General features: G+C 45.4%; 1 protein-coding gene across 3 annotated transcripts in view; it reads left to right on the forward strand.

Moving 5' to 3' along the window:
• MFSD12 (major facilitator superfamily domain containing 12) overlaps nt 1–18,849 on the forward strand; it is a 39,825-nt gene that overhangs the window by 11,136 nt on the left and 9,840 nt on the right. For all 3 annotated transcript variants that reach the window (XR_014175877.1, XM_081959410.1, XM_081959409.1), the window contains exons 2-4: nt 13,742–13,952; nt 16,942–17,074; nt 17,988–18,185. Coding sequence is in view for 2 of the 3 variants with exons in the window: in XM_081959410.1 (XP_081815536.1) it covers nt 13,742–13,952; nt 16,942–17,074; nt 17,988–18,185 (542 nt within the window). In the remaining variant the exon portion in view is untranslated. The remainder of the gene's footprint in view (nt 1–13,741; nt 13,953–16,941; nt 17,075–17,987; nt 18,186–18,849) is intronic.

The following is an 18,849-nucleotide window of genomic DNA, read 5'->3' on the forward strand; positions in this document are numbered from 1 at the left end:
ATTGTTGTAGGGAAAATAGGAGGACGAAGGAGTAGTATGTGTATTTGTTCTTTGAATTGCTTATAAATCTATCTCTCTCTCTCTCTCTCTCTCTCTCTCTCTCTCTCTCTCTCTCTCTCTCTCTCCCCCCCCCCTCCCGCCCTCTCTGTCTCTGTGTGTTTCCCAGCATAACTCTGGAATGCCTAGAGCAACCAAACGTGGTACACAGATTACTTACTCTCTGGAAACAAATACTGCAGGGGGTAAGACACTCTCCTAGCCTAGGGTGTATGAGTGTGTTCTGTTAAGATTTATCCTTTTGTGCCTTAAAATGGCTTCTACCATACTGCCATAAAATGGCTTCTACTGTACAGTGCTGTGGAGTTGCCATGGTAACGGCTTCACTGTACCCCACAAGGGGGCTTCCTCTGGTAAGGGGGAAAACCCAACATTAGTTGACCTTAATTCTGCCCTGTGTTGCTGCAATCCAATCATATACCTGTCCTGCGTATTGAATTAATCCATTTTCCGGGTTTGCTTTTGTTTACTTTTAAATGACAAAAACTAGTCAAACAAGCTGGGTTTGCGGGACATACACACACAAAACCCTTCACCAAGGTTAACAGATTGGGTTTGTGCGACACATACAAAACCTGTAGCCAAAGTTAAAAGTAGTTAACAACTGTGAATCTAGCGACTAGGAAAAACCTTTGTGTTTATGCATTCTTCTTTGTCTCTTGTACAAAGAAGAATAGTGTGAGTTACAAGTTTTCTGCTCTCTTCTTTTTTACACTTCTATAACTTGGGTCTTTTATTCAGATGGACTATTGGGTCCAGTTGTAAGCACCACAGTTCAAAGGGAACCTTGATAAGTTGGAGTATCTTCAGAGGAGAGATACGAAGATAGTGAAAGGTCTATGTTTAGCCTACAGAAAAGTTGACAGAGGGGAGATTGTAGATAGCCATATTCGCATATTTAAAATGTTGTCTTATGGAAGACAGTAGGTTTAATCTTTGTTGCCCCTGAGGGCAGGATCCGAACCAGGGGTTTTAAAACCACAAGGAAAGGGGTCATTCTAGACATCAGGAATAACTTCTTCACCTGTGTTTCTCAACCTCAGTGACTTTAAGGTTTGTGGACTTCAATTCTCCGAATTTTCCATAGGTAAAGGTAAAGATTCCCCTCGCACATATGTGCTAATCATTCCCGTCTCTAGGGGGCGGTGCTCATCTCTGTTTCAAAGCCGAAGAGCCAGCGCTGTCTGAAGACGTCTCCGTAGTTATGTGGTCAGCATGACTAAATGCCAAAGGCATACGGAATGCTGTTACCTTCTCACCAAAGTGGTCCCTATTTTTCTACTTGCATTTTTACATGCTTTTGAACTGCTAGGTTGGAAGAAGCTGGGACAAATAATGGGAGCTCACTCCATTACGTGGTGCTAGGGATTCAAACCGCCGAACTGCTGGCCTTCTGATCGACAGACTCATCTAATTCTCAGAATTCTACATGGTCAATAGCTATTCTGTCCAGAGATGATGGAGTGTATGCCGGTAATTCTTGGCTTACTATTGTAATTGAGTCCAGAATTATGGTTGTACGTCATGGCAGTCGTTAAGCGGGTCACCGTGTGACTATGCCTGATGTTACAACCTCTTTTGCAGTGGTCATTAAGCAAATGCTATGGTTAAACAAGTCTATTTTATCCAATGAGTATTTTTTCCCCAGAGATTAGAAGTAAATACCAAAACTGGAAAAAAATTGTTGAAAATTGTGGTCTCGTCACTGTGGGACACTGTCATAACTTTAAACAGTTGTTAAGCGAGGACTACCCGTAGTCCAGTGTTTTTCAACCTTAACAATTTAAAAATCTGTGGACTTCAACTCCCAGAATTTTCAAGCCCAGCATATAATAGACATAGCATGGTCAATAATTACTCTGTCAGAGAAATAAGGACACTCAATTGCAGGAACATCCAACTTTGGCAACTTAAAGACTTGTAGACTTCAACTCCCAGAATTCCCCAGCCAGCCTTCTCTAGTGGATCCTGGATTTGGACTAGATGATCTTGAGGCTTGAAGCAACGTGATTTCACTGCGCCAAAGCCCTCCGTTGGCATGCAAACACTTTTTGTGCCGAGACTGGATGCCCTTGGGGGAGGCAGCTTTGGTGAGTCAGAGAAACTGAGCGTGGTGTGCTTGTCCCGCTCTTCCTCTGCTCTCACTGCTCCGTTTTTGGAGCTCCCAGAGCAGGCAAAGAAACTGCAACAGAGAGCCTGCAGAGGAGACAGCTCGCTAGATCTTTGCAAGATAAGTGAGTCTCCAGAGGCCCAGTGCCTGTGGAGACCCCGTGCTGCAGGATAAGGAAGGGGAAGCAATTGGGGGAAGCTTGAGGTATCTCAGTGGGTCAGGGGAGGCCTTGGGTGGTCTTAAGCAGTTATCCTGTTCCATCACTAAGTCCTCTATAACCTTCCCCTGCTGGAAAACTGGAGAACTCTGGTGCTGGAGAAGACTCCTGCGAGTCCCTTGGACTGCAAGGCGATCAAAATAGTCAGTCCTAGAGGAGATCAACCCTGACTGCTTTTTGGAAGGCCAAATCCTGAAGATGAAACTGAAGTACTTTGGCCACCTAATGAGAAGGAAGGACTCCCTGGAGAAGAGCCTAATGCTGGGAAAGATTGAGGGCAAAAGAAGGGGACGACCGAGAATGAGGTGGTTGGATCGAAGCAGTCGGCGTGAGCTTAAATGGATTCCAAAGGATGGTAGAGGACAGGAAGGAGGAACGTTGTCCATGGGGTTACGACTTTGTGACTAACAACGATAACCTTCCTCACCCTAAGAGACCTCTTGTGTACTTAACAACCTGCACATTAGATTAGCAAATGTGTGTGCGAAAGGGGGGAGTTTTCACGTTCGTTTTACGTGATTCACTCCAATGAATTTTTGGGTTATGAATGTAATTGTCAGTCTCCATTACATTTGTAACTCCATTACAAGGAATACTACCTGTATTCACATTTCCCTTGCAAACAAACAAACAAAAAACCCCAACCCTCGAAGAGGATTGGATTTCAATTTCCAAAATTCTCGTCCACATAGAGCAGGAGTGTCAAACTTGCATCGTCACATCATTGTCATGTATCACGATTTTTACCCCCTTCGCTAAGGGGGTGGCCAGCGCGTGACTCATCCCACCCACGGGCCATGGGTTTGACACCCCCGACATAGAGATTTCTGGGAATTGATGACCAACACATTTGAAAGTTTCCTTTTGGGGAAGGAAGTTTGGCATGTGGAATTTATTCATGGACTCGAGTGAAAAGCCTGGTTAGATCTTCTTGGAAAGATATTTGCAGCAGGCCTTTAAAAATGTACAAGTTACAGGAAGATGAGAAAATATTCCTCAGGCTGATCAGTTGGGAAATGGAGCCTTATTAACCAGCCCTTGCTGTCATTTCCTCTGTAATTTTATCCCAACTGCCATTTATTTATCCGCAGCTTCCTTAATTCAGTCCTCTGTCTCCAGAGCAGCAGTATTTATGCAAGCATTAAACTTCATATTCCCCAGTATTCAGTTCTGCTTTCTCCTTCAGTAGAATTGCTCAAATGTCATTGACATTTCTGGTGCAAAAAAACCCCAACCCCAAAATACACTTGGCGATAGTGGAAGTCCACTCACTGTTCTTGTGAAGGTGAATCAGGGACACCCCCTCCACTCTCCCCCCCCCACCTCTCCTCTAGCTGCCTTTCCTTCAGCTATTGTGGTTCTTTCTAAATTGTGATGTTCCCATTTTTCCAAATGACTTCAGGATCTTTGTATATGTGTTTTGGGGCCTGTTTCCATTGTGGGTGGATTTCTGAGCCTGGCAGCTGATAGAAAAGTAAGGTCACAGTGGACTGAATGATCAACTGACCGACCAACGTCCCTCAGAGAGCCTTTCCTTCCCTGTTTGTTTTCTTTCGAATGCAGCAGCATCATCTTCCAAAGTCCACCCTGAGGCCATGGGGTCACTGTGGCCAAGTCACACGTCAGGGTTCCAAGTAACAGCCCCAACAATAAAAGAATCAAAGGCTTCCGTTTCCTGAAAGTTCCATTTTATTAGAGATGTCATATTGGCACATCTGGGAAAACCCAAATCTGAAAGTTTCCAGGTTTTCCCCGCCCGAATGAAAGTCGAAGCCCCTGCCCAGCACCCACATGTCCATCACATGGTCCAATCAGGCACCGTCCAAAACTGGAGATGCCTCCCAGTCACTTCATCGCAGCTGCAGGGCCAGTTGACCTTGACTTTCTGGGAAAGAATGTTGTTATGGCTACATATCACCCACACTCTCTATAATTCCCCCTCCCACTTTCTTCCCTGAGACAGCCTTTCATGTATTGAAGCCTTCTCTTCTTGAAGCCAAACATACCAAGTTCCATTGATCTCTCTTCATAAGGTTTAGCCTCTAAGCTCCTTACCCTCTTCCTCTCTGTCCTGTCGCCAGTTCCTCCCCGTATCTTCCTTCCATTGTGGTCATCTGAGTTGGACACAGGATTCCAGGTGTAGTCCGACCAAAAAATGGCACAGAGTGGTGCTGTCAATACAATAGCAGAGTTGGAAGGGACCTTGGAGGTCTTCTAGTCCAACCCCCTGCCTAGGCAGGAAACCCTATACCGTTTCAGACAAATGGCTATCCAACATCTTCTTAAAGACTTCCAGTGTTGGGGCATTCACAACTTCTGGAGGCAAGCTGTTCCACTGATTAATTGTTCTAACTGTCAGGAAATTCTCCTCAGTTCTAAGTTGCTTCTCTCCTTGATTAGTTTCCACCCATTGCTTCTTGTTCTACCCTCAGGTGCCTTGGAGAATAGTTTGACTCCCTCTTCTTTGGGGCAACCCCTGAGATATTGGAACACTGCTATCATGTCTCCCTAGTCCTTCTTTCTATTAAACTAGACATACCCAGTTCCTGCAACTGTTCTTCATATGTTTTAGTCTCCAGTTCCCTAATCATCTTTGTTGCTCTTCTCTGCACTCTTTCTAGAGTCTCTGCATCTCTTCTACATTGTGGTGACCAAAACTGAATGCAGTATTCCAAGTGTCACTTCTCATGAACTTGACCCTGCGCTTCTATTGATGCAGTTCAAAATTGCATTAGCCTTTTTGGCATCAGCTGCACATTGCTAGCTCATGCTTAATCTTTGGTTTGGCAGATCTGCAAGTACTATTGCTAAGTCAGGTATCACCTACCTTGTGCCTGTGCATCTGGTTTTTCTGGCTTAGGTGCAGAACCTTACATTTCTCAGCAATGCTAATGGTAGAAATAGAGATACGTTTTTAAAAAATGGAAGCAAGCTTGAAAAGTTCCAGCAAGGAGAGAGAGTGCAAGGAGAAATTATAATTGCCTTGAGGTATGTTGGCCTTATGACTGTACAGGTATTAGCCAGGCTGGCTAGGGAAGCGGGCGGTTATTATCTAATATACTTCGTAGAGATGGGCTTGTAACACAAAGGAGAGGTGTATTAAAAGAATGTGATGATGGCTGTGAAAATGAATGTGTGGGCTTGGGGATTCATTCTTCGTTTCTCTCAGAAGCTAGTTCCTTTTTCTAACTAATTGCAAATCAAAACTATGTGGGCAGGCTAAACAAAATGCAATGCTAAGAAGGTTGTTGCTTCCTCTTCCAAAAAATGTCGACTTCAGAATGATTTGGTGATTGTACTAGTGCAGTGATGACTAACCCTTTTGTCGTGGCGTGCCTGCACCCATAATGCAATACACATGCAACACACACCCGAGTATGCCCTGCCCCCGTGCATGCACGTGGGCTCCCATGTGGGCCCCACTCCACACACATGCATGCGCAAACCCCCCATGCCCCCCACCCCCTCCCGTGCATGCGCCCTGCTTCCCCCTTGCCCATATTTTACTTCCAAGTTGGTGCAAGAGGCTTTCCAGGCCCAAAATGGGGCACGGGGGGGGGGGGTTGCGAGTACCCACACACATGCGCACAGCCCACCCCCTGCACATGCGCAGCAGAGACCGGAAGACCAGTTTGCCGACGGGAGATGCACACACTTGCATGTTGAAGATGGGCTGGGGCAATGGCTGGTGTGCCCGCAGAGAGGGCTCTGCATGCCACCTCTGGTTCGCCATCATGGCACTAGTGGGAGGAGTGGAGGAAAATGAGCTTAACTCCAGAAAACTGGAGGACATGTTTACCCTGATTCCAGTGAGACTGACCGTAATTTATTGGTTGCATCATGTTTATTAGCTCTGTGGAAACGGGGGCTTCAACCAGCATGGCTGAAGATAGTCTCATAAGCACCAACAAAGGAGAATATTTGTAGCTCAGGGTCGAAGTGGTTGAAGTGCAATGTTGATGTTACCTAGTTTGGGCAGTGAAACCTCTGCAAGAAAACAAGAAGCTCAGAGGACACCAAAGACCCTGGTCTCATAATTGTGACAATTCTCCGTAGCCCTGTGATACCTTTAAGCAGATGCTAAAAACCAGCCTTGAAGCACACTAAGTTAGGGGCCACCGGAGGCGAGGCGAGGCATGGTATGGTGTTATTGTGCCAGTCACACAGCGTGTAGCTCCTCCATCCTGCTCTACTGAGTTTTAGAATGTTTTGTTTGCATGCCATCTGAAATTGCATTATTGCCAGCATTTGTAAACAGGGCAAAGTTTGATTTTCAAGACCAAAAGCTTTGGCCTGCCTTGAGTTCTTCTAGCCCATACACCTGGGCTAGTTTGGTCTCACAAAAACCTGTGAATGGGTGTGCTGTCCCATTCATGCACACAGACACACAGACACAGACACACCACAGGTGTGAGGAGTTTCTATTAAGGCTTCCAAGCTTGAATTGTATTTTCCAGCAATTCCTTGTGTCAGCACCAGCTCAACCAACCAGCTCTAACAACATGAAATTCAATGGTGAAAAAATGTAAAGTTCTACATCTAGGCAAGAAAAGCAAAATGCACAGGTACAGTATAGGTGGTACCTTGCCTAATAGTAGTAACTGTGAAAGGGATCTTGGAGTCCTAGTGGACAACCATTTAAATAGGAGCCAGCAGTGTGCAGCAGCTGCCTAGTCCACCCCCCTGCCTAGGCAGGAAACGCTACACCACTTCAGACAAATGGCTATCCAACATCTTCTTAAAAACTTCCAGTGTTGGGGCATTCACAACTTCTAGAGGCAAGCTGTTCCACTGATCAATTGTTCTAACTGTCAGGAGATTTCTCCTCAGTTCTAAGTTGCTTCTCTCCTTGATTAGTTTCCAACCATTGCTTCTTGTTCTACCCTCAGGTGCTTTGGAGAATAGTTTGACTCCCTCTTCTTTGTGGCAACCCCTGAGATATTGGAACACTGCTATCATGTCTCCCCTAGTCCTTCTTTCTATTAAACTAGACATACCCAGTTCCTGCAACCGTTCTTCATATGTTTTAGTCTCCAGTCCCCTAATCCTCTTTGTTGCTCTTCTCTGCACTCTTTCTAGAGTCTCCACATCTTTTCTACATCATGGCGACCAAAACCGAATGCAGTATTTCAAGTGTGGCCTTACCAAGGCATTATAAAGTCTTCTTCAGTAGAAGAAGATGGCCAAACAGATGTTTGGGAGTGAGCTTTTTTTAGTCCTCCTGATCAGATGACGGGGCTGAAACTGCAGGCCCTGCTGAGTTTTGAGGAAGTTGAACTTGCCATCTGTCTCAAGGGGGGGAGCAGCCATTTTTTTCCGCCTGCGGCTCAGGTAGCCTGAGTTTGCCTGCCGAGGCAAATGCAGAAACAGTGAGGCCCAATGGCCCTGCTTAGGCTCCACCCGCTCTGGGATCTTGCAAATTAAAAGGATCTACTTGGGAGTTGTGAACTTGTGAAAAAGAGGGTGAAAGTCTGGGTGCGTCTTATACATTGAATACAGCATTTTTTGCCTCCCGAAACCCCGCCCCCTTCACCACAATAGCTGTGCAGAGGCTTTGGGAGGCCTGTAGAGTGCTCCTGGGGGCTGGGGAGGGCAAAAATGAGCAATAAATGGGCGGTTTCCCCCTTGTTTTCCCCCCCCCCCAGCCCCCAGGAGCACTCTACTAGCATCCTAAAAGCTATGCATGACCGTTTTTGACAAAAAAATGGGCCTATTTTGCTTCCCCCCCCCCCCGCCTGCTTTGCTCATTTTTGCCCACCCCAGCCCTGAGGAGCACTCTACAGGCCTCCTAAAAGCTATGCATGTCTTGTTTTGGCAAAAAAAATGGGCCATTTTTTGCTTGTTTTTGCCCCCAGCCACCAGGAGCACTTTGCAGGCCTCTCACACTCTTTGCATGCCCCGTTTTTCACAAAAAATGAAGCATGCAGATGGTTTGGGAGGCCTGCAAGAGTGCAAAAACTTTTTAAAAAATTTACCTCTTCAAAATCTTGGTGCATCTTATACTCTTATCTTATACTCTGAAAAATATGGTATATTCTGTTTTTCTGCCAGATAGGCAAGGCGACTGCACTTAGTCCTCGATTTACAACAGATTGTTTAGTGATTGTTTGCAATTACAACCGCACTGCAGAAAGTGACTTATGACCATTTTTCAAACTTACGACCATTGCAGCATGGTCACATGGTCAAAATTCAGACGCTTGGCAACTGGCATTATATTTAGGATGGTTGTAGTGCTGGAAGTGTCTGTGGAGATTCTCAGTCTCCAGGTCGTAATTTGTCCCAAAGGTGTTTTTTTCAAAAGGCAACTGGACTTTGTTTTTTTTCCTTGAAGAGGTTCCACTTCTCATCCAAGAACTGAAGAAAGAAGCGAAACGTTGTCAAGGAAAAAAAGCAAAGTCCAGCATCTTTGGGAGGGTTGGAAATGATGATCAAGTGATCAAATCTGACTGTGGCAGCACTGAAGAATCACAACATAGCTAAGTTTCAATCCCAGAGGAGTTATGGATCCCGGATTTGGGATACATTTTGTAAGTGGACCCATTTGGGGCACCTTGGTTCAAGAATTACTACTTTTTTATTTATTTAGTTTTCCTATTTCTGAACTGCTCTTCTCCCTCAAAGAGGAATGCCTTGTGATGCAACATTTCACCCAATTTTAAGGTTACAAGCAGACAAAAACAAGAGATTTAGTAATATATTGTACTAGACAACCCGTGACCTATTGGGTCATCCTTTCCTAAACATTTCCTTACCTAAACAGAAATGAAATGACCACAGGCAGGCAAAAAAAAAAAGCAGTGGGAGAGGAAGCAACTTAAGATTTACTCTCAGCTTCCCCATTGATGTTGCCTTTGAGAGGTTGGCTGGTAGCACTGGAAATCATTCATTCTCCTCCTTGACTGACCTGTGGAACTGCTTGCCACTCAACTGGGAAGGTGAGGGGAACAAAGAAAGCTGCAAACTGGGGAAACATTGCATCCCTGCTCAAATCCTGGTATGATCCAAGGGTTCATTCATTGACCATTCAGCTCCCACCCCTGGCCAGCAGGTAGTTGAGTTGCTCCCTGATCATTTTCTTACTGCCTACCAATGTTTAGAGATTTCAGATTTCAGTGTTAGTTCCAAAGCAACCAATCGCCACTCGTCTGCCAGTTGATTGGGCACAGGGACCAGAGGAAAGCAGGAAATAGGGCAGAGAGACACCCCTCCCATATTTCTTTATGCTACGCAAACTACAGATTTCTGGGAAGTGTAGTCATACGGTGTGGTGACATTGAAACAGCTACAATTTTGCCAAATTTCAATCCTACAGAAGTGATGGGTCCCAGATTTTGGACACATTTTAGTTAGTGCATTTGAGGTAGATTGGTTGAAAAATTGTTACCCTGAAATATACCATTTCACCCTAGTGAAAGTTACAGACATGAGACTTTTAGCAGTATATATAGCTAGGTGAATAAATAAATAAATACCACCAACTGATTAGCCCCAGTTCAGATTGGAATGAGGCGTGTAGCAGAGTGTCAGAAGATCTGTTGTGGTTCCTCTACTCTTTAATACTTCAATTAGTGATTTTGGTGAAGAAATGGAAGGAATGATTATCAAATTGGCAAAGGATAAAAATTGGAATTGAAATGGATTTATTAGATTTAAAAGGCTACTCATCTCACATATGTGACTCCCAATAAAATAGATTAAAAATATGCATATCAGTTGACCATCATAAAAGCAACCATCAACAAGAGGCAGGTGTCATCACACAGCCGAGGCTGCAAACCAAGTTTTCAGGGCCTTAAAAAGGGCCCAGCAGGGTCATGGCTAGTCTAATCAGTATATAAGTGTCAAAATGAAAAGCTGATGGGAAGCAATTCATAAGTGCTATGAGAACGTTGAACCCCACAGTAAGGTTGTAGGTGCAATAGGTGTAATAGGAGAAACAGTGTGGAATAGGGATGGTTTGCTTATGGACTGGTGGTGCAACTTGTTCCTATAAAAACTTTATCTGAGCTTGACCAATTAGAAAAATTCTCTGATCATTCTCCTGTGCAAAGGAAAACCTAGCAAGAAAGGGTGCAAAAAATCTTCAGGGAATTAGTTTGTTAAGCATGCCTGAGATTACATTGGCAGAATCCTGCTTGAAACCATAGAAAAGGAAACAAACCTTGCAGGAGAATAAATAGACTGCTCAGCAAAAAGGGCAGAACTGAGCAAGGAGAGAATTCAATAGTAGTAACTGTGAAAGGGATCTTGGAATCCTAGTGGACAACCATTTAAATATGAGCCAGCAGTGTGCAGCAGCTGCCAAAAAAGCCAACACAGTTCTAGGCATAAACAGAGGGATAGAATCAAGATCACGTGAAGTGTTAATATCCTTTTAGAATGCCTTGGTAAGGCCACACTTGGAATACGGCATTCAGTTTCGGTCGCCACGATGTAGAAAAGATGTGGAGACTCTAGAAAGAATGCAGAGAAGAGCAACAAAGATGACTAGGGGACTGGAGGCTAAAACAGGAAGAACAGTTGCAGGAACTGGATATGTCTAGTTTAATGAAAAGGACTAGGGGAGACACGATAGCAGTGTTCAGATATTTTCAGGGGCTGCCCCAAAGAAGAGGGAGTCAAGCGATTCTCCAAAGCACCTGAGGGTAGGACAAGGTGCAATGGGTGGAAACTAATCAAGGAGAGAAGCAATTTAGAACTGAGGAGAAACTTCCTGACAGTTAGAACAATTAATCAGTGGAACAACTTGCCTCCAGAAGTTGTGAATGCCCCAACACTGGAAGTTTTTAAGAAGATGTTGGATAGCCATTTGTCTGAAGTGGTGTAAGGTTTCCTGCCTAAGCAGGGGGTTGGACTAGAAGACCTCCAAGGTCTCTTCCAACTCTTATTATTCTATTCTAATTAACAAGGATAGAATATCCACTTGGTTGTTTAATGCGTGTATAAGTAAAAACATACGGAATAGTTTGGTGATTTTAGAGACAAGTGGGTAGTGTGAATGTGTATGTATTCAGTTTTTATCACCACTTATTATTTTATAAGAGGAGGATTCCATTAAACATTAGGAAAATACCCACCTTAACAATAAAAACAGATCATTTATGTGATAGGTCCCCTTATTTGATGTATTTAAGCATAGACTGGATAGTCATCTGTCTCAAAAGTTATCATTTCCTATACTGATCGAAAAAGTTGAAATCACACGCCTGGTGGCTTCTACACATTGTCAAGTTGCCAAAATTGAAAAACACTGTTCTAAAGTTCAAAGATTCCATTCAAATGCTCTTTTTTTAAAATCTTCAGTCTGATTCCATGTGTGATTATTATGCTTTTTCTGGAAGACTTGCTCTCCAGTAGCTCTCTTAATTACTTTGTCCCATACAAACCATTGTTAGATGTAGAAATTAATGGAACAGTTAATATTTTAGGTGCATTCACAGTGTAGTTTTTTCAGAACTATGTTCCCCTTAATTTCATGCCACTATGCTTAATCGGAGATGTTTGTAATCGTAATAAAAGTTTAATGGTTTTGCATGTCTTTGCTTAAGTTCAGCTGGGCAGGAGCACAGTTGTAGTTAGCAAAGGCTATAAATTTATGTGAGGTTATAACAGGAAGAATAATGAAATTGTCAAACTTTTTGAGGGATAAAATAGATCAAGATCACTTGAAGTGTTAATACCACTTTATAATGCCTTGGTAAGGCCACACTTGGAATACTGCATTCGGTTTTGGTCGCCACGATGTAGAAAAGATGTGGCGACTCTAGAAAGAGTGCAGAGAAGAGCAACAAAGATGATTAGGGGACTGGAGACTAAAACATATGAAGAACGGTTGCAGAAACTGGGTGTATCTAGCTTAAGAGAAAAAAGGACTAGGGGAGACATGATAGCAGTGTTCCAATATCTCAGGGGTTGCCACAAAGAAGAGGGAGTCAAACTATTCTCCAAGGCACCTGAGGGTAGAACAAGAAGCAATGGGTGGAAACTAATCAAGGAGAGAAGCAACTTAGAACTGAGGAGAAATTTCCTGGAAGTCTTTAAGAAGATGTTGGATAGCCATTTGTCTGAAACGGTATAAGGTTTCCTGCCTAGGCAGGGGGTTGGACTAGAAGACCTCCAAGGTCCCTTCCAACTCTGCTATTGTATTGTATTGTATAGATGTCCCAGACAAGTCATGGAAAAGCACATTTTATTTATGATGAGTTTGTTTTAGAGCAGGGGTGTCAAACTCAAGACTTGGGGACCGGATCCAGCCCGCAGGGTGTTTAGATCTGGAAATAGCAAAGCACTGGCCTGCGGTACTTCTGCCAGTGAAAATGGAGTTTGGAAGGACCACGTGGCACCCTCCCAAGCTCCATTTTTGCTGGTGGAGGGTTGTAGGAGGCTGTGGCAGCCGAAAATGGAGTTCGGGAGCCTGTTTTTGCTGGCAGAGTGCTTGGGCTGTGCCACAGGCGCCCCCAACACGAATAACAACAAGCTGGCCATCCCCCACCCCCAAGGCCAAGCACAACCCTGGTGTGGCCCTCAATGAAATTGAGTTTGACCCCCCTGTTTTAGAGGATACTTTTCCTCAAGGAACCCAAAGTGGCATATATAATAATTCCTCCTTAGCTTAGAATTCTCATAAAAATTATCTGAGGTAGGCTGAGTTGAGAGATATGATTAGCCCTAAATCACCCAATGAGTTTCCATGGGTGGATTTGAACCTCAGTCTTTCTGGTCCTATTTCCCAATGCTTCAACAAAGAACTCCCAAGAATCAGATAACAATAAATCAGGAACATTTGGACAAGAGACTCCTTAAAGCACTTAATCTTTCCTTTAAATAGCCTCACTAATGAAATGTTATATGTGAGGTATAGGTGATGTTGTTATCTGCCTTATGTAATCTTCCATGCTTCCCACCAGTCTTATATTTTTCTTACTATAAAAATCTGATTGAGGATGGCAACAACAACATTGTTCCAGTCCAGCAGGCCTCATGTTGTGATTCGATGAAGCAAACACTTTGTTGTTTCTCTCATCTATTACAATCCCAGATTGCTTCTTTCAAGCTTGTCCCAAAGGTGCTTTTTCCAAGACAATTGGACTTTCTTGGTTTTTTTTTTCCTTTGAAAACATTTCACTTCCCATCCAAGAAGCTTCTTCAGTTCTAACTGAAAATCAATTCTAAGAGAACTGAAGAAGCTCCTTAGATGACAAGTGAAATGTTTTCAAAGGGGAACCCCCCCCCCCCCCCAAAAAAAAAAATGCCAGTTGCCTTTTGGAAAAAGCACCTTTGGGACAACCATGGCCTGAATGATTTGAGAAATTGCCATAGACTCAAGTTTGTACTTTGACCATCTCTCTACACAGGGACCATCTGTGTTCTGCTCTCCTTCCCCTTCATCTTCAGCCCATGCATCGGCTGCACGGAGAACACACCCGAGTGGGCTGCGCTCATCTACTTCATCCCATTTATTGTCATCTTCCAGTTTGGCTGGGCAGCCACCCAAATCTCTCACCTCTCGCTCATACCAGAGTTGGTCACTACCGACCATGAGAAGGTGGAGCTCACAGCTTTCAGGTAAGATCTGACAGGAAAGTGGATCATCCTCTCAAGCCTTGTTGGCACCATTTGGCCAACATGTCTGGCTTGCTGTGGCCCATCCCACTGGCATCCACACCAAGAAATTCCCTGTCGACTAGTGAGCACAGTGCAGAAAGTCCAAGAGCATTGCCTATGTGTGAACACCAGTTTGGCCTAGTGCAGTGATGGCGAACCTATGGCATGCGTGTCACAGGTGGCACGCGGAGCCATTTGTCAGGGCACGCGAGGCGCTGCCCTGTCAGCTGGCCAGCGTGCATGTGCGCGCTGGCCAACTGAGTTCACCCTTTTTTAAAGCCATTTTTCACCCTCCCCAGGCTCCAGAGGCTTTATAGGAGCCTGGGGAGGGTGAAAAGAGCCTCCCCACCCCCCCTGAGGCCCTCCGGAGGCTTCATGAGCTTCCGTGAAGCCTCCGGAGCGCAAAAAAACAGCCCTACAGGCAAACCAGAAGTTCAGCAACGGACTTCCATTTTGCTCGGAGGGTTATTTTGACTGCTCCGGAGGCTTCAGGGAAGCCTACTGAAGCCTTTGGAATGCTTAAAACGACCCTCCGAGCAAACCGGAAGTGACTTTTGAGTTTTGAGTGCTCCGAAGGCGTCAGGGAAGCCTCCTGATGGTCCCTGAAGCCTCCAAAGGGCATCTGGGAGGCGGGGGAGGCTGGTTTCGCCCTCCCCAGGCTCCTATAAAGCCTCTGGAGCCTGGGGAGGGTGAAAAAAGCATGTAAAAATGGGGGGGGAGCGCTTGTAGTGTGCACATGCACGCTGGGGGGGAGCGCATTGCATTATGGGTGCGGCACGCCCGCACACGACCCCCCTGCTCTCCCCCCACTTATGGCACACGAGCCAAAAAAGGTTCGCCATCGCTGGCCTAGTGGTTAAGGCACCGGGCTAGAAACCAAGACACTGTGAGTTCTAGTTCTATTTCTGCCTTAAGCATGATGTCATCTGGACCAGGGGTCTCCAACCTTGGCAACTTTAAGACGTGTGGACTTCAACTCCCAGAATTCCTCAGCCAGCTTTTCTTCACCAGCCAGCGCCCGCTTCACCTGCCCCTTCTCGGGTGGTTCCAGGCAGCAGAGATCATTTTGGGTGGCAGCGTGGCGATCTTAGGAGCCAAAGCCTTTAAATCAAGCTTGATTGTACCTCATTCTGGGTTTTTAACTTCCTAATCTAGCGTCCCAAAAAAAGGCTTTGTGGAGAGGAGATTGGTACTCTTCCCTTCCTCTACCCCGCCACCCCCCCAATCCGCTTGGATTTGTCATGCAGCAAAGAGATACGGTAGCTGGGCCCAATAGCAGCAGTAGCAAAAAGCACTGTACGATGGATTCGGGTGGATTGGGGGTGGGTGGGTGGAGGAAGGGAAGAAGACCAATCTCCTCTCCACAAAGACTTTTCTCAGGACGCTAGATCTGCTCTGCACTTTCTCTCCGGAAAAAATTATTGGCATCTTCGGGATCTTGGCTAGTGGAAGAAGCACGGGATGGAAAGGAAACTTCGGAATGTGAGAGTGCTGGGTCAGGAGTCTCCCTGGAGCCTGGCACCTGCTTTTGCCCTAAGACTAAGGAAGAGAGGTTGCGAAGAGGGCTGTGAACAAGCCCGATTGTTCAAGGAGGCAGCCTTGCCGGATCATTTTCTTCGGGCTTCCCTTTCACCGCTCAGGAGCCACCTCGAGGAACTGTTAATCCAAATGGAAGGGATCCCCACCCCTCCTTGCCCAATGGGCCGTTCCCGGTCGAGCGCAGCAGAGACCATTCAGCAGCCCCGCGTGACTTCCCCTCCTCACTGAAGAGAAGAAGCAAGCCGACTGCCGCTCCTTGGGCCAAGCGGCTCCGCGTTTCCGCCGGTTTGAGGGAAAGGGGGGGAAAAATAAAGCACAGAGAGAGATGTTTAGTCCTGCCCTAACCTGGGAGGGGTAGAGAAAAGCGGATTTGAGATCGATAAAAGCCTTACCCTTTAGGAAGACTGAGCCCCCACGCGTCATGTTTTTGCCCTCCCTGGCCCCCAGAAGCACTTTGCAGGCTTCACAGAAAACGGGGCGTGCAGAGGGTTTGGGAGGCCTGCAGATTGCTCCTGGGGGCCGAGGAGGGCAGAAACTTTGTCTAGAAATTTGCCTCTTCAAAATGTTGGTGCGTCTTATACTCTGGTGCGTCTTATATTCCCCAAAATACGGTAATTAATTTTTAATAAATTAAAATAAACATTGAATACTGTGACTTGCAACCTCCGTTTGCCCTCTGTTGGAGGACGCTGCAAGTCTCTTAAGTGCGAGCCACTTGCCAAACACTTGGGGCCCCAATGACGTGACCACTCAGATGCTGCAATGGTTTTAAGGGCTGGTCATCAATCGCATTTTTCAGTATCGTCATAATTTTAGATAGTTGTTAAACAAGTAGTCATTACTTGAGGATTGTAGGAGCGGATGTGAAATGTCCTAAATAAGTCTTTCCTTTGAGTTCCTTAACTGAAAAAAAGAAAGTCAAAATAACAATAGCCCTTAGACTTCTATACCACTTCACAGTGCTTTACAGCCCTCTCTAAGCCATTTCCAGAGTCAGGCTATTGCCCCCAACAATCTGGGTCCTCATTTTACCCACCTCGGAAGGATGGAAGGCTGAGTCAACCTTGAGCCTGGTGAGATTCGATCTACCAAACTGCAGGCAGCCAGTGATCAGCAGAAGTAGCCTGCAGTACTGCACTCTAACCACTGCGCCAGCACGGCTCGATGGAGTGAATCCGCTGGCTGGGTAAAAGCAGGAACCTAGCAAATGACATTTTTTGCAAGCCAAATTGCGCAACTGGCAGTTTTTTCCTTGGAGGATCATCCCCAGAGCTTCTATGCCCAGATGGTGGGAAACTTGAATTTCCAGGGTGGGGCCTGGTACTTGATGGGCACTGATATGAAGCAATCCTCTTTTTCCAGTTGTACTCTATGCTTAATAAACTCTCCCTGATCTTCTTCCTGTTTTCAGGTATGCCTTCACTGTCATGGCCAACATCACGGTGTATGGAGTTGCGTGGTTCCTCTTGCACTTCCAGGTCGATCCCACAGAGACAAAGAAACTCACCCAGCACCTCGGGCGCCACGACATTCCTGTCTTTCGGGTGGGTATTTGGCAAGTGGTGGAGAGGAGGTACAAGACTGGACCTCTGTTCCTTGTTCTGTCGGTGGTTTGCTGGTTTACTGCTTTGAAAATCGTGGGCGAGTTCCTTTTTCAGCTCCCCTTCACAAAAGATCCACTTCAGAAGTGGTATTCTACCAATTTGGAACAGTTCACTAGCCTGGGTTTTATTGCATCCCATTTAGCAGGGGTGAAATGCTACCAATTTGGGCCGGTTCACCCAAACCGGTAGTAAAAAATGCTAAAAAAAGTTCCGATGATCGCACTTCACACAGCCAAAACAGGAGGGTGGGGGTGCTGAGAAAGAAAGAAGAAAAGTAAGAGAGAGGGAAAGAGAAAAAGAGACAGAGAAGAAAGAAAGAAAGAAAGAAAGAAAGAAAGAAAGAAAGAAAGAAAGAAAGAAAGAAAGAAGAAAGAAAGAAAGAAAGAAAGAAAGAAAGAAAGAAAGAAAGAAAGAAAGAAGAAATCGAAAGAAAGAAAAAGAAAGAAAGGGGGAAAAAGGAGAGGAAGGAAGGACTACAAACTGGCACTAGACGCAGCTTCAGATGATAATCCAGGGCTGGAAGGGACATGGAGGTCATCTAGTCCAACCCTGCTCCAGCAGGATATTGTTAAAGTGAGTTTCTATCTTTTGATCCCCCAATTACATGACTACATAGTCACATGACCACCCCCCACCAAGCCACACCCACAGAACTGGTAGTAAAAAAAATTAGATTTCATCACTGCCATTTAGGCCCTTTTTTTGCCAAAAGTGCATGCGCGGAAGAGGCACGTGCACTCACATTTGCGAACTGGTTCGGAAGGTAAGTGCATACCACCCCTGATCCACTTCCTAGATTTAGTCTTGCAGCCCTAACCTTTTTCTTTTATTTTGCCCCTGTTCCCCACTCTAGAACCTGTCCCTGATTGTGATAGGATGTGGTTCCATTTTTTCACTCCTCTTCCATCTTGGGACCAAAGAAAAGACGCGGACAGTTTCCCGATTGCCTGCTCCAGATGAGCATAGTCCCCTATTACCTCTGGAGCAAAAACAGCCCATTCGTCCCGTCGTGCTTTGGAAACACTGGTTTCTGGAACCTGCTTTTTACCAGGTGAGTCTAGAAGGAAGAAGACCACACCTTCTCTCACCATTATAGTTCACTAGCTGATAACCCGGCATTGCCTGGGTATTTATTTATAGGGGGAAAATGTGTGGACCAAACGAAATTTCTAATGTTGAATTTTTCCCCTTACCAGAGGAGCCCCCTTGTGGAGTACTGTGAGGCCGTTACCATGGCAACTCCACTGCGTTTTACAATAAAAGCCATTTTACGGTAGTACAGTAGAGGCCATTTAAAGGCACAACAGGCTGCATCTTAACAGAACACACACACCAAGGGGTGTTAGAGGTGTCTTACCCCCACAGTATTTTTCTCCAGGGAGTAAGTCATCTGCGTACCAAGTTTGGTTAAAATTGCTCGAGGCGTTCCAGAGTTATGCTGGACTACACACACACAAACACACGCAAACACACACAGAGCCATTTTTGCATGCTGTATATAGATTCTTTTTCCAGGATCAAGGAATTTGCGAAGGCTTGTCCTGCAGATACCTAAAAGGCCCAAAGCATTCTTTCCTGGTGGTCCCCTCCAACAACATTTGATAAATTCATTGCACTGGTGTTTTTCAACCTTAGCTACTTTAAGATGGGTGGACTTCAACTCCCAGAATAGTAGGAGATTTCTGGGAGTTGAAGCCCACTTATCTTAAAATTGC

The sequence above is a fragment of the Natrix helvetica genome (assembly GCF_964273705.1).
Source record: "Natrix helvetica genome assembly, chromosome: 1".
Lineage (NCBI taxonomy): Eukaryota > Metazoa > Chordata > Lepidosauria > Squamata > Natricidae > Natrix > Natrix helvetica.